General features: G+C 34.0%; 1 protein-coding gene across 1 annotated transcript; it reads right to left on the bottom strand.

The window, feature by feature from the left end:
• Positions 1 to 7,459: 7,459 nt before the first annotated feature.
• On the bottom strand, positions 7,460 to 9,990 carry LOC128922680 (tachykinin-like peptides receptor 99D). The gene is made up of 3 exons (XM_054233978.1): positions 9,863 to 9,990; positions 9,268 to 9,480; positions 7,460 to 7,697 (listed from the first exon to the last, which is right to left on the bottom strand). The coding sequence occupies exons 2-3, from the start codon at positions 9,375 to 9,377 to the stop codon at positions 7,574 to 7,576; spliced, it is 234 nt and encodes a 77-aa protein (XP_054089953.1). The 5' UTR covers positions 9,378 to 9,480; positions 9,863 to 9,990; the 3' UTR covers positions 7,460 to 7,573.
• Between the last annotated feature and the right edge of the window lie 3,062 nt (positions 9,991 to 13,052).

Here is a 13,052-nt window from a genome sequence, read left to right as displayed (position 1 = left end):
ATCTGTAGATGAAAATCCGCATTTTATTGATATGGAAATTCGTGCACATGCACCCCATAGTGTGTCAAGTGGTATGTGTCTAGTATACAAATTCCTAACTACCCAGTAAAAAATCTTTGGATTAATTCCAAAATCGAGTAATAAAGGAGTAATTACTTGTTCATCCAATTTGAGCATTAAGTGAGTAATAAAGGCAGTTTCGTTAATTAAAAAAAAAAAATGTTAGTTTTCTCGCTTATTGATACATTTTGGAGGAATAAACGAGCTATGCAAATAATAATATGCGAATACTTCGATTATTCTATTATTACTCCAAAATGTATCAATAAAGGAGTAATGAATTGTTCATCCTTTTCGAGCATTAAGTGAGCAATGAAGCATTTGCGTTAGTTTTTACAAAAATCGTTTCCTCCCTTATTAATACATTTTGGAGGAATAGACGAGCTATTAATATGCTAACGCATAGTTCTATTGCTTGTTTATGACTCCAAAATGTATCAATAACGGATTAACCATAACGGCCAATCATAACTGTTAATTTTTGTGGAATTCTTTTGTTTACAATAAAAGCGTATTTTGTCACTTTAAAATAGTCTGAATTTTGTAATCAACGCGTGAACATTATTGTAGTATCGTGAATATAATTAGATAAAAAGTGGTCAACTGTCGCGAATATATACGGGTAAAAAGTGATAATTAATTAAAAAAAAATGTGTGAAAATATTTATTCTAAGCGTCACCTAAGGCGATTAGTGAAAAAAGAAATTGAAACATTTAAAAAGATGAAAGTATAGAAGTTCCCCTATCTAAAGCGACACTGTTAAAAACCTCTCTTGAAATAACTCCAATGGGAACTGGTGAATTTTTTAATTTTGGTTTGGAGAAAGCACTTTTAATGCATGCCCAGTACTTATCACTAAATACAAATTCGGAATTATTAATCGATATATTTGTGGACGGCATACCGATATATAAAAGTTCTTCGACATCATTATGGCCAATATTAGGTGCTTTTCGGAATTTCAAAATTGTGAACCATTTTTAATTTCTATGTACATTGGTTCATAAAAGCCTCCCGACGCAAGAGTTTTCCTTAGAAGGTTTGTAGAAGAATATACCTATTTGAGGAATGAGGGAATCGAAATTAATGAAAAAACTTGTATACCAAAAATAAGACTTTTTGTTTGCGATACTCCTGCAAGGGCTTTTCTAACCGGCACAGTGGGTCACACCTCCGCTCAAGGTTGTTCGAAATGTGAGCAAAAAGCTTCATATAAAAATAGACGCCTTTGTTACACTATAACGAGTGGAAATGAAAGAACGAATGAATTTTTCAAAACACGGAAGAACAAAACATATCACTTAGAAAAATTTCAAAACGAGCTTCATCCTCTAGAAATATGCAACATCAACATGGTCACACAATTCCCGCTTGATACTATGCACTTAATTGACCTTGGAGTATTTAAAAAGATGTTGCTTTTGATTTTACAAAACAAGCACACAAAATCCAGATTAAGCGTTTCTGGCAAAGATGAATTAAATCGCAAAATATTATTTATTTCAAAATATATTCCAAAAGAGTTTTCACGAAAAGGTAGAAAATTGGATGAGGTTCACAGATGGAAAGCAAAGGAATTTCGACAAGTAGTGCTTTACACTGGAATAATTATTTTCAAAGATGTATTGATATAATATTTGCTATACAAAAAATATGACTCCTTTTAAAATATATGGCTTTCTGGTGGATGACAGTGGAGAATATGTAGTCGGTAACGTTTTTACAGATGCAGAAAGCCTATTTCAATATCCTGTGGACTCTAAAATTTGCTTAGGAATATGTAAAGCAAAAACTCTTAATCCGAATCGAGAGACAATCAATTTGCGTGACGTATATTGTAAAATATTTTGCATACCTGATGCAGACTATTTTGTATTCATTCCCATCTTACATCAATGTCAAAATTAAGAAGTAAGTAAATGATTCTTCTTCTTCTTAACTGGCGTAGAAACCGCTTACGCGGTTATAGCCAAGTCCACAACAGTGCGCCACGCATCTCTCCTTTTGGCGGTTTGGCGCCAATTGGTAATACCAAGTGAAGACAGGTCCTTCTCCACCTGGTCTTTCCACCGGAGTGGAGGTCTCCCTCTTCCTCGGCTTCCACCAGCGGGTACTGCATCGAAAACTTTCAGAGCTGGGGCACTTTCATCCATTCGAACAACATGACCCAGCCAGCGTAGCCGCTGTCTTTTTATTCGCTGGACTATGTCTATGTCGTCGAACAACACACACAGCTCATCATTCCATCTTCTGCGGTATTCGCCGTTGCCAATGTTTAAGGGACCGTAAATCTTCCGCAAAACCTTTCTCTCGAAAACTCCTAGTGCCGTCTCATCGGATGTTGACACCGTCCACGCTTCTGCACCATAAAGTAGGACGGGAATGATGAGGGACTTGTAGAGTTTAGTTTTTGTTCGTCGAGAGAGGACTTTACTTTTCAATTGCCTACTCAGTCCATAGCAGCACCTGTTGGCAAGAGTGATTCTGCGTTGGATTTCAAGGCTGACATTATTATCGGTGTTAATGTTGGTTCCTAGGTAGACGAAATTATCTACAACTTCAAAGTTATGACTGTCAACAGTGACGTGGGAGCCAAGACGCGAATGCGCTGACTGTTTGTTTGATGACAGGAGATATTTCGTCTTGTCCTCGTTCACCACCAGACCCATTCGCTTCGCTTCCTTATCCAGGCGGGAAAAAGCAGAACTAACGGCGCGGGTGTTGTTTCCAATGATATCGATATCATCGGCGTACGCCAGTAGCTGTACACTCTTGTAGAAGATTGTACCTTCTTTATTTAGCTCTGCAGCTCTTATAATTTTCTCCAGCATCAAGTTAAAGAAGTCGCACGATAGCGAGTCACCTTGTCTGAAACCTCGTTTGGTATCGAACGGCTCGGAGAGGTCCTTCCCGATCCTGATTATCATATTTTTATTTCAGATATTGCAATTACTTACTGCGACTTACAATTTTTTCCAATTAATTCTCTGGTGTAGCTAGATTCAGCAGAAAAGCTGATCAAAAACAAACCGGAATCCGAAGTGGTGAGACCAATTATATCATTTCTTTTTCTAAAGAGAAATGTTTGAAGTTTTTAATGTATTTCTTAATGTTTTCCAGATTAGCTACATAAAATCCAGGATAAATAATATCAAACTGGAAAAAGCCTTAACAAAAATATTTGACGATAACGTTTTGCTGAAAATAAATTGGGATGCCTCGAAAAACAAAACTGCGATAAATAAATACAGACTGTTTAACTTTTTCTTTTTCGGTAAGATCTGAGTTTTGTATATTTTATCTTAAATAACTTCTACATATATGTATGTATTTTTTCATCTTTTGCAGAATCAGTTAAAGAAACATATTCGAGTTACGGGGATTTTGAAAAAGCGATTAAACTGGCCTTTCGAAAATGTAAGGCAACTTGTTACCGAAAGACCTATTCAATAAAATCTGCTTCGTCTCAGGAAAATTCCAAAATCATAACTTAATTTTAAATCATTATAACTATGCATATATAATGTATTTATAATTTATATGAATTACTAATACTTATATTTTGAAAATTAAAACATTGAATTCAATTATTTAAAAACAGTTTATATTTTTCTCTGCTCTTTTTGGATGTAAATAATATTACTCTTTTTTGTGCTCTTTCTGGAGGCAAAAATCATTACTCTTTTTGTGCTCTTTCTGGAGGCAAAAATCATTACTCCTTTTGTACTCCTTCTGGAGATAAAAAATATCACTCCCTCTGCTCTCGTTTCGGAGGTCAAAAAGAGCTCAAAAGAATGCTCGGCTTGCGCTCCATTAGGAGCTCAAAAGGAGTAATCCCTCGTAAGGACATGCTATGTTAAAAAGGAGTAATAAATGCATGGGCCTCGGAGCATTGTGGAGTAATCCATTACTCGCAAAGGAGCGATCTAAGATTAATCTTTGGATCATCCGATTTTTTACTGGGTATGATCTCATTTATGTTGGTGCATCGGCTCTGGTTGCAACAGTTTGCTACTGCAGGTGAGAGCTCCGCAATTAATTCAAGTAGCTGCCTTAAGCTCCAGTTACCGATGCTTGACTTGACCTAGAGAGACTTGAGAACTGTCACATAAAAGATCCGTTTAATGAGCCTTGCATGTATTTGATTACCGAACGCATGACTTGACTTGAAAGTCTGTTGAATTTAGAACTCTAAGTTACGTTGACATTTGAACTGCTCTCCCTCTCTCACTGCTTATCTTTTCATTCTCATTATGACACTATTCCAGTGTTGCCTGAATGTTTTCGGTTAAAATTAAATATGCTAAAATTCTAATCTTTAATATTTATAAATCTTCAAATAAAGAAAAAATAAGATAATTCAGAGGAAAATACTTTTTCATAACAATTATTTTTTAATGTGTTTAATAAAAAAATCGTTTATTTTATTTATAACGCAAATACTTGTTTAACTTTAAGTGCAATAAACAAATAAAATCAAATAGGTACGATATGAGGGTAATTTTTACAACAGAAACATAACTATTGCGAATCTCTGCAAGAATTTGTGGTGATCTGCTCAGAAAAAAATATTTTGCGAATTTATTGTAAATGTTCAAATACAATTTGAATAAATTATTTATTCACCTATCATATATACGCTTGGCTGGCTCCAATTTATTACATATTGTAACAATTCCAAATATCGAAAAACTGAACTACGTGTGCACGTTTCTTTTGTGGTATTCTGCTCAAAGCTATATTCATATATTTATTAAAGAGTTTTCTTTCAAACATAAAATCTTCACGTGTTCACAGATTTCCTAATAGTGAAGATTTTTTTGTATACTAGTTTTAAAATCTTCAATCTTGGTGATATTTTAATTTAAAAAACTTAATTTTAAAGCTAAATATGCACATCTGGCAACTCTACCCAGAAACTATAATAATAACAGCTGAAGTTGAAGTTGTGTGAAGTATAACTGCATCTAAGTTTTCCAAGCCAAATTTTTCGAAGCTGAGTCAAGTCAAGCATCGGTAACTGGAGCTTTATCGCTGCTGTGTGCACAATAGTGGAAACTCAGCTTCCGCCTAGTAGCAAAGAGTAAGTCAAATGAGAGTAGGTGCCTTTGAGTGGCTCTACTCGTCAGGCTGGCATGTCAAAGCGGCAGTGTGAAAGCAGACTTTCTCTAGTCATTCTTCAATGCACTCCAGAAATTGTGTTAATTTGTGGCATTGCAGAGATGTGATCACCAAAAGCAGAACACTGCTGATGGATTAAAGCATGATTTTGAGTCTAATTAATTACTGTGTTTGTTGCGACTGCGAAATTAAATTATCTTGTTGTTGCGTATGAGAACTCTGATTAAATTCAGTTTGGCATGAATTCAAAGAGTCTCAACGGTTTTGGTTACATTTGATCAAAATGTAATATGGCTGTCTGTCCAAGAACCGAAAAATGTTAGCATGACAGTGGCAAGAATTCCGAAAAAAAGGATATGTCACTGAATCTTAAAAAAAAAATTAAAACGATGTGCTTTTCGCGTAGATCTGTTGACCCAAAAAATAATCTAATTTCCTTTTTGAATTGATCTAGGGTTAAACTTTCGTTTACAGTAGTATCCATATATTCACTCAATCCGAAAGCTATACATTCTCTAGCTTCTAATTTCTACACATTTCATGACAAACATTTGCTTGAAGAACTCTAATAACTATAATTTAGTAACCATACACGAGCTCATGAACCGTTCCGAAGTGTTTTATGAATATTGTAATATTGCCCGCGGATCATTCTGATCCACTAGTAGTCATTCTAAAATATATTTTTTTAATCCATTCCGTAAATAAATATGTAATAAATGTATTTGCTACTCTCCCCTTTGAATAACAGATTGTCAAGTGCATGACTCGCTTTCGTAAACGTGAGTTTATGTACATAACTTGAGTTTATCCAACAGTAAATAATCGGATTATACATAGAGTTACTCATGGCCAGCCAATAGATGGCTAAATAGAATTCCTGAATAAAAGGTGTCTGTGTCAGCGACGGATAACATTATGTGAGTATGAAATAGGTGTCAAAGGGCTGCCAACAAACGGCAAATATCACCACAATAACCATCATCATTTTCACCACCTGTCAGATCCAGAGAAGTGCGAGAAAAATGATAAATGACAGAAATATGAGTATTTTATGAGTAAATATGTATACATAAATACAATAGAAATAAAAATGTCGGTTTACTTATGTAGGTAACTGCATTATTTCTCTGAATTTATAGTTATTTTGTAGAGTTAATTTATTTTAATTTTGTAGTTAATTTTATATGTAAAAACTGGCAGGATTAAAGAATATACAAAAGGTGTGATGCTTTCCAGTTAAAGAAATTAGAGACATCGGAGCGATTAAACGGATTCCAACAAAGACTATGGATAAGAAAGAAAATTCACTGTAAATAATATAATCGAAATTGATCAAATTTGGTTTCTTTTAAAACGACAAGTACTCTTCAGCCGGCTTGTTGCAGTAATATTTATGATATCCAATATATTCGTACTTACTCTACGCTTACTGAGGACATTCTCCACTTACCGCGGCGTGTACTTTTCGAATGCCTTTGAGTCCCAAAGTTCAATGCCGACTCGTGAATACGTAACTGTCATCGAAATGATGGGTAGTATATAAGTGAGTATCATAAAAACAATATTATAACTGAAAATAAATGTAAAGGGCAAAAATAAATGAGCGAAAATTCTTCACATTTCTCAAAATTTATGACGACCAACACATTTGTATTTGTACAATTTATATCCAAATAAATTTCGTATTAATCATAAGCGTCAGACTTATTGCTTTGGGATTTGGGATTGTGTCTTGTATTATAAAGTTAAGTAAAGAGCTAAAATAAAATATAATTGCTTGTGTTTTTGAAAAACTGTTTGGCCATTCATATTTGCACTCGTAAGAGCGTGTTTGGGTTAAAATTGTACGCAAGTCAGTACTTGCTCCACTTAGGTATTCGTTTTCACTCTTTACATTGACTACAGTCAACGACGGAGAATGAGTTATCTGTTGTTGCTGTTCACCAGGGGCGAACCTAGGGGGGTGTTTTGGGGTGTTAAAAACCCAGAAAAATATAAACTGGACTTTGCCTTATAACTCTGTGGCTGCTGAACTGGATTTTTTTAGATGTGAGGGGAATTGTGAGTCGAAAATGGACTTCTTTTGAAAATTACTTCTGAACTGAAAAGTCACCAATAAGGTTTCTATTATTTTTTTTAGAGTTTATTGTTAATCATAATACAGGAAAAATAAAAACTCATTTTTTATGACTTTCAGTTTTCGTTCCATGAGCAAACTGTTGTGAAATAAATTTAAATTAAAAAAAATTATGCTATATTTTATTTCGAAATTGATCAAATTTGGTTTCTTTTAAAACGACAAGTACTCTTCAGCCGGCTTGTTGCAGTAATATTTATGATATCCAATATATTCGTACTTACTCTACGCTTACTGAGGACATTCTCCACTTACCGCGGCGTGTACTTTTCGAATGCCTTTGAGTCCCAAAGTTCAATGCCGACTCGTGAATACGTAACTGTCATCGAAATGATGGGTAGTATATAAGTGAGTATCATAAAAACAATATTATAACTGAAAATAAATGTAAAGGGCAAAAATAAATGAGCGAAAATTCTTCACATTTCTCAAAATTTATGACGACCAACACATTTGTATTTGTACAATTTATATCCAAATAAATTTCGTATTAATCATAAGCGTCAGACTTATTGCTTTGGGATTTGGGATTGTGTCTTGTATTATAAAGTTAAGTAAAGAGCTAAAATAAAATATAATTGCTTGTGTTTTTGAAAAACTGTTTGGCCATTCATATTTGCACTCGTGAGAGTGTGTTTGGGTTAAAATTGTACGCAAGTCAGTACTTGCTCCACTTAGGTATTCGTTTTCACTCTTTACATTGACTACAGTCAACGACGGAGAATGAGTTATCTGTTGTTGCTGTTCACCAGGGGCGAACCTAGGGGGGTGTTTTGGGGTGTTAAAAACCCAGAAAAATATAAACTGGACTTTGCCTTATAACTCTGTGGCTGCTGAACTGGATTTTTTTTAGATGTGAGGGGAATTGTGAGTCGAAAATGGACTTCTTTTGAAAATTACTTCTGAACTGAAAAGTCACCAATAAGGTTTCTATTATTTTTTTTAGAATTTATTGTTAATCATAATACAGGAAAAATAAAAACTCATTTTTTATGACTTTCAGTTTTCGTTCCATGAGCAAACTGTTGTGAAATAAATTTAAATTAAAAAAAATTATGCTATTTGCAAAAAAATACTTGAGTGTCTTAACTTAACCGCTGATGTAGAAGATTCCGATGATTTCGTTGCTGAATTTAGAATGTGGAAAAGGTTAAAAATCTTTTCTTCAGATTAAATTTTCTAACTAAAATTTTGAATATATTTTCAGGAACTGGTTAAATCAAACAAAGAGATCCAAAATTTTTTTAGACGCGTTGAACTGTTGGGATGCAAACATTTTCAAAACAGTGCATCGTTTTTTTAAGATTGGAGCAACAATCCCTATATCAGTCGCTTCAAGTGAACACTCGTTTTCCTCACTTCGCAGGCTTAAAACATATTTAAGAAATAAAACTGGAGAAGCACGCCTGAACGGAATGGCTCTCTTGAATATCCATAGAGATATAGACGTGACGGAGGAAGAGATTTCACATGTTATGGCCCAAAATAAAAGAAGATTAGACTTCAATTTCTGATTAAAATAATGAAACATTGTCTTTTTACCTAAAACCATCCCCCAAATTTTTTTCCTGCGTTCGCCACTGCTGTTCACCAACCATATAAAGTGTGTGGAAAAGTCCCGAAATATGTGTATACAAGTTGGTTACTTCAGTAAAGAGTTGGTAACGTATTTTTTAACCCGTCCCAAGGTTCCTTTAATATTGCGAAATCGAAAATTTGTATAATTGTCTAGTAGGGGTTCTTTGTATAAACACTTTGACTTGAGCAGAACTTAAGCAAAATCGCGTAAAACTAAAAATCCTAAAAATTAGTCCTCATCAATAAGCTAAAATTTTAAGATACTCAAAAAAACTTGGTGGTGTGTAATTCGATTTTGCTTTAATGCCAGTTGAATTTAATTGAGTTTCAAGGAGTCCTTCACATGACACATCACACATATACTTACACATATTCTTGTTGCGAATGATTCGTGGGACCATCAGGCCATTCGATGTAACATACAATTCGCGTGTCATCGTTCAATTCAACCTCGCCGGTTGTTAAGAAGAGCAGCATGAGGCATGAAATCGTAATTGAGGCTATCTAAATGAACGCGGCAATACCCAGATTGTATCGCTTACTCATACGCGGTTCCAGCGGCTTCATAATGCCAACGTATCTGAAACGATATGAAAGGTTAGAGAACGTGAAGCCGGAGTAGTAGTTTGGTTAAAAGTAGGCTGATAGTGGCTTTATGTTGGCTATTAAAGTTTTTTACTTGGTTGAAAAATAGTTTACATCATGGCCTGGGGCTGATGAGGCACCATGTATTTAAGTACTTAATTAACTTGACACACAAATTCACTAAATGCTATCAATGCATTGCAAATTTCCGACTAAATATTCATAGTATAATATTTATGACATGTATGTAAGTATCATATGTAATATACATAAATTTATATATGAAGTTTAAAATCAGATATCGGTTTCTATTTTATTATGTAAACCACTGTGAAATTCATTATTTGCATTAATGGTTTATATCCACCTTTACTCACCTATGAAATACTTGGTAACGGTTCGCATTATTTTCGTCGTCATAATAACCCAAACCACAATTGAATTACCGCCCGTCGGCACTTAAACCATGCCACCGAATATACTAGACCACAGAACCTGACGGCACCATGGCAACATGAATGATATATCATCGTCCCTGCAGATAGAGAAAGTAAATAATGAATTTGTTAGAAATTAATAATAGGCGTTGTCAATTAACCGCTTGATAGATCTACTATAAATAGAGCAATGTGTGACAGCGCATATGAGTGTTGATACTGTTTGAAGCTTTTTAATCGACAATATTTGTTAAAGTAAACTTTTTTCTTAGGATTTTGGAGAATTTTCACAGAGTTTTATAAAAGTATACGTGATCACTAATCAGAAACTCGTCTTCATTATGCAGTATTGGAATTTCAACAATGAAGCAAACAACAAGGTGTAGAGAAACATATTTATATTTATTATTGTTATGTATACGACGTGGACACCCATGGTTTTAATAGGCAATAATACGAAATCTACTAAAGTTATAGCCACATGTCTGAAATACAGATGAATTAATTAATATTTGAAAATTTAATAATTAATTTAATTTGCGAAAATGCCAAAATATTGATATGTCTAAAATATTCTATACCTATTAAGAGAGCATGTTTTTCTTTATTTATTGTTGTTACGTATACGCCGTGGATATTCGTGAGTAATAACATATTTCGAAAAATCAGATATACTATGAAAACTAAATTAAGTAAGCTTTATGAAATGACATATTAGCAGCTCAATGTTCTAACATAATCACCAGTTTTGGACTGAGGTATGTAAGTGACATCGCTCAGCTCAGACTGTTTACCAAATACATTCAACTAAGACAATCAAGTGAAACGAATGTAAATCTTTTGAATTGAATGTTGAATTATTTTATAATATAGAAAAGCATTATAACAAAATAGAAAACCCCGGACTAATACAATATTGAATATAATCGCTTTCACAAGTGACAAATAATATTGTTCTAGATTTTTTAATTTTGTCCTTTTTTAATTCTTGTGATTTTGCTTTAAATTTTTCGTTTGTGTATGATTCAGCAATAACAAACTTTTAATTATATCAGTATAAGAAAGCCAATGTGAAGACAAATACGAAAACACAAATATGTTGGTGGAATTGTCTAGGCAAACATATGGCGCACCATTAGCCAGACAGTCTCGCACGCAAGGTGTAAAAACAAATGCACTGTTGTTATTTAATGGCAATTAATATTCCGCCATGAAATTGATTGAATGGTATTTTGCGTGCAAATTCTGCAGTTACGTCATTAAAGGCACTCTCTTTCTAAGATGATTTATTTATTGTGGCTTATTTAGGAATGTAAAAAATTGAGATTTATATTTGATGTGCCTTATTAAAAGGTTTCTAAGTAGTAGAAACAACTTTTTGGTGCTTATCAGTGGAAATCTACTAAAAAGTTAAGGTAGACTTTCCAAATGAATTATTGAAAGGGAAAGGTAAGACAGAATGCTTGTTCTTCGATTTTGTTGTGGCGAAAGCAAAAGAATTCACCCATATTTATTTGCTCAGCGTGTTTAACAACATCTAACATTATTTGTATTTGTATTTTGCTCTTTAGTCTGGTCGCCCTCGTTCCCGTTGTGTAGTCTTTTACATTTTTGTATCCTTTTCACTTTGTTCCGATTAGTGTGCAAGATTGCAGCATTCTGTCGTTTATACCAAATATCCGACCGCCAATTACGTTGTATGCCTTTAGTTACCCTTCAATACCCTTCATATTTCTGAGTGTTTGTCCAAGTATTTCGGAAATATCGAAAGTCCTTTTGGCATAGTTAGATTTTCTATTTCCTTTAATGTTTTGGATATGTAAAGCTTTATTTAGAATTTTATTAAATACCATGAAAAGCACAGTACCGTCATTAGCTTATCACTCATATTTTATATTTTTTATTTGTTTATATTTTGCCAATATTTGGCTAGTACTTAACCAAAAATTATGAAGGATCTCGCTATGATATTCGCAACATAATTTCGTTTTAGCTCTATGTACAAGATACGGAGAAGCCACATCCCCACAACTTGACCCCGGATAATTATTAAGGTGGAGCGATAGTGTATTTACATACACGCAAGGGCTAATGACTGTAAATTTAATCTCTTTTTTGCAGATGTGATGGTAATTTTCCTTTGACTTGTTCTGGGTCTTTTTGGTTAGGACTAGATAGTACGAGAAAACTATCGCATGAAAAGTCATCAGCCAAAGAACAAGAACAACAGGGCTTGTCAAAATAGTGCCCTTGTTACGTTACGCGTATAACTTTTTTCTTTTCTATCTTGTTTTTTCTTATTCTTCATAGTTGCAACTATATTGACACCGCCTATCACAATTTTTCTGGTTGAACTTTGATCGAGTAAAAAATTTACTTCCTCCTTGGGAACATGACACATTTTTAAACAGCTACGATTTCTATTCTTTCAGATATTTCAATAACTCTTGGCTCCTTTGTTACTTTATCGGGCTTTAATTCGTGGTTTATGAACAGCTACCATTTCATATGAACAAACCAAATATGACATGGATGATGGATGATATGACAGGACGTGACATGTCTGTTTTAAGGTCATTTATTTCTATCTTACACTAACATAGCATCGTTAAGAACATCAAATAGCGTTTATAAAATGTTTGTGAATATATGAGTATTTGATATACATTTTCAAAACTTCATGTCGATAGGGCCACCTCTAAACATAGCACGGGATTACTGATTTTTTTTTGTATTAATTTAATTTCTACAGCAACTTTCTACAGGTATACCGAAGCAAAAATAAAAAAAAAATATTAAAATCGCTCCACCCTAATAATTATACTTATTTTACATATAATAACAAACACTAACGAACACAGGCGGTGCTTCCTCGATTCGACTATTGTATAACCGGCCAGTTAGGTCAGTAGGCATCGCCTTACACACTGTGGTTACTTGGATACAAAAGTTTATCGCACAAAAGGCTAGTAAATGTTCAACGAGCGGCTCTCGTAAGTATGAGTGGCGCGCTCATCACTTTCTTCAGGAATGTCCCGCCTTTGCGATATCAAGAATTAGATTGATGAGGCGGAATCGTCTTATCACTTTCTTCTGGAATGTCCCGCCTTTTGATCACGAAAGAGATTTC

This window comes from Zeugodacus cucurbitae, chromosome 2 (genome assembly GCF_028554725.1).
Source record: "Zeugodacus cucurbitae isolate PBARC_wt_2022May chromosome 2, idZeuCucr1.2, whole genome shotgun sequence".
NCBI classification, from domain to species: Eukaryota; Metazoa; Arthropoda; class Insecta; order Diptera; family Tephritidae; genus Zeugodacus; species Zeugodacus cucurbitae.
The sequence above is the reverse complement of the archived record's forward strand: the minus strand, read 5'-3'. Positions and strand labels throughout refer to the sequence as shown.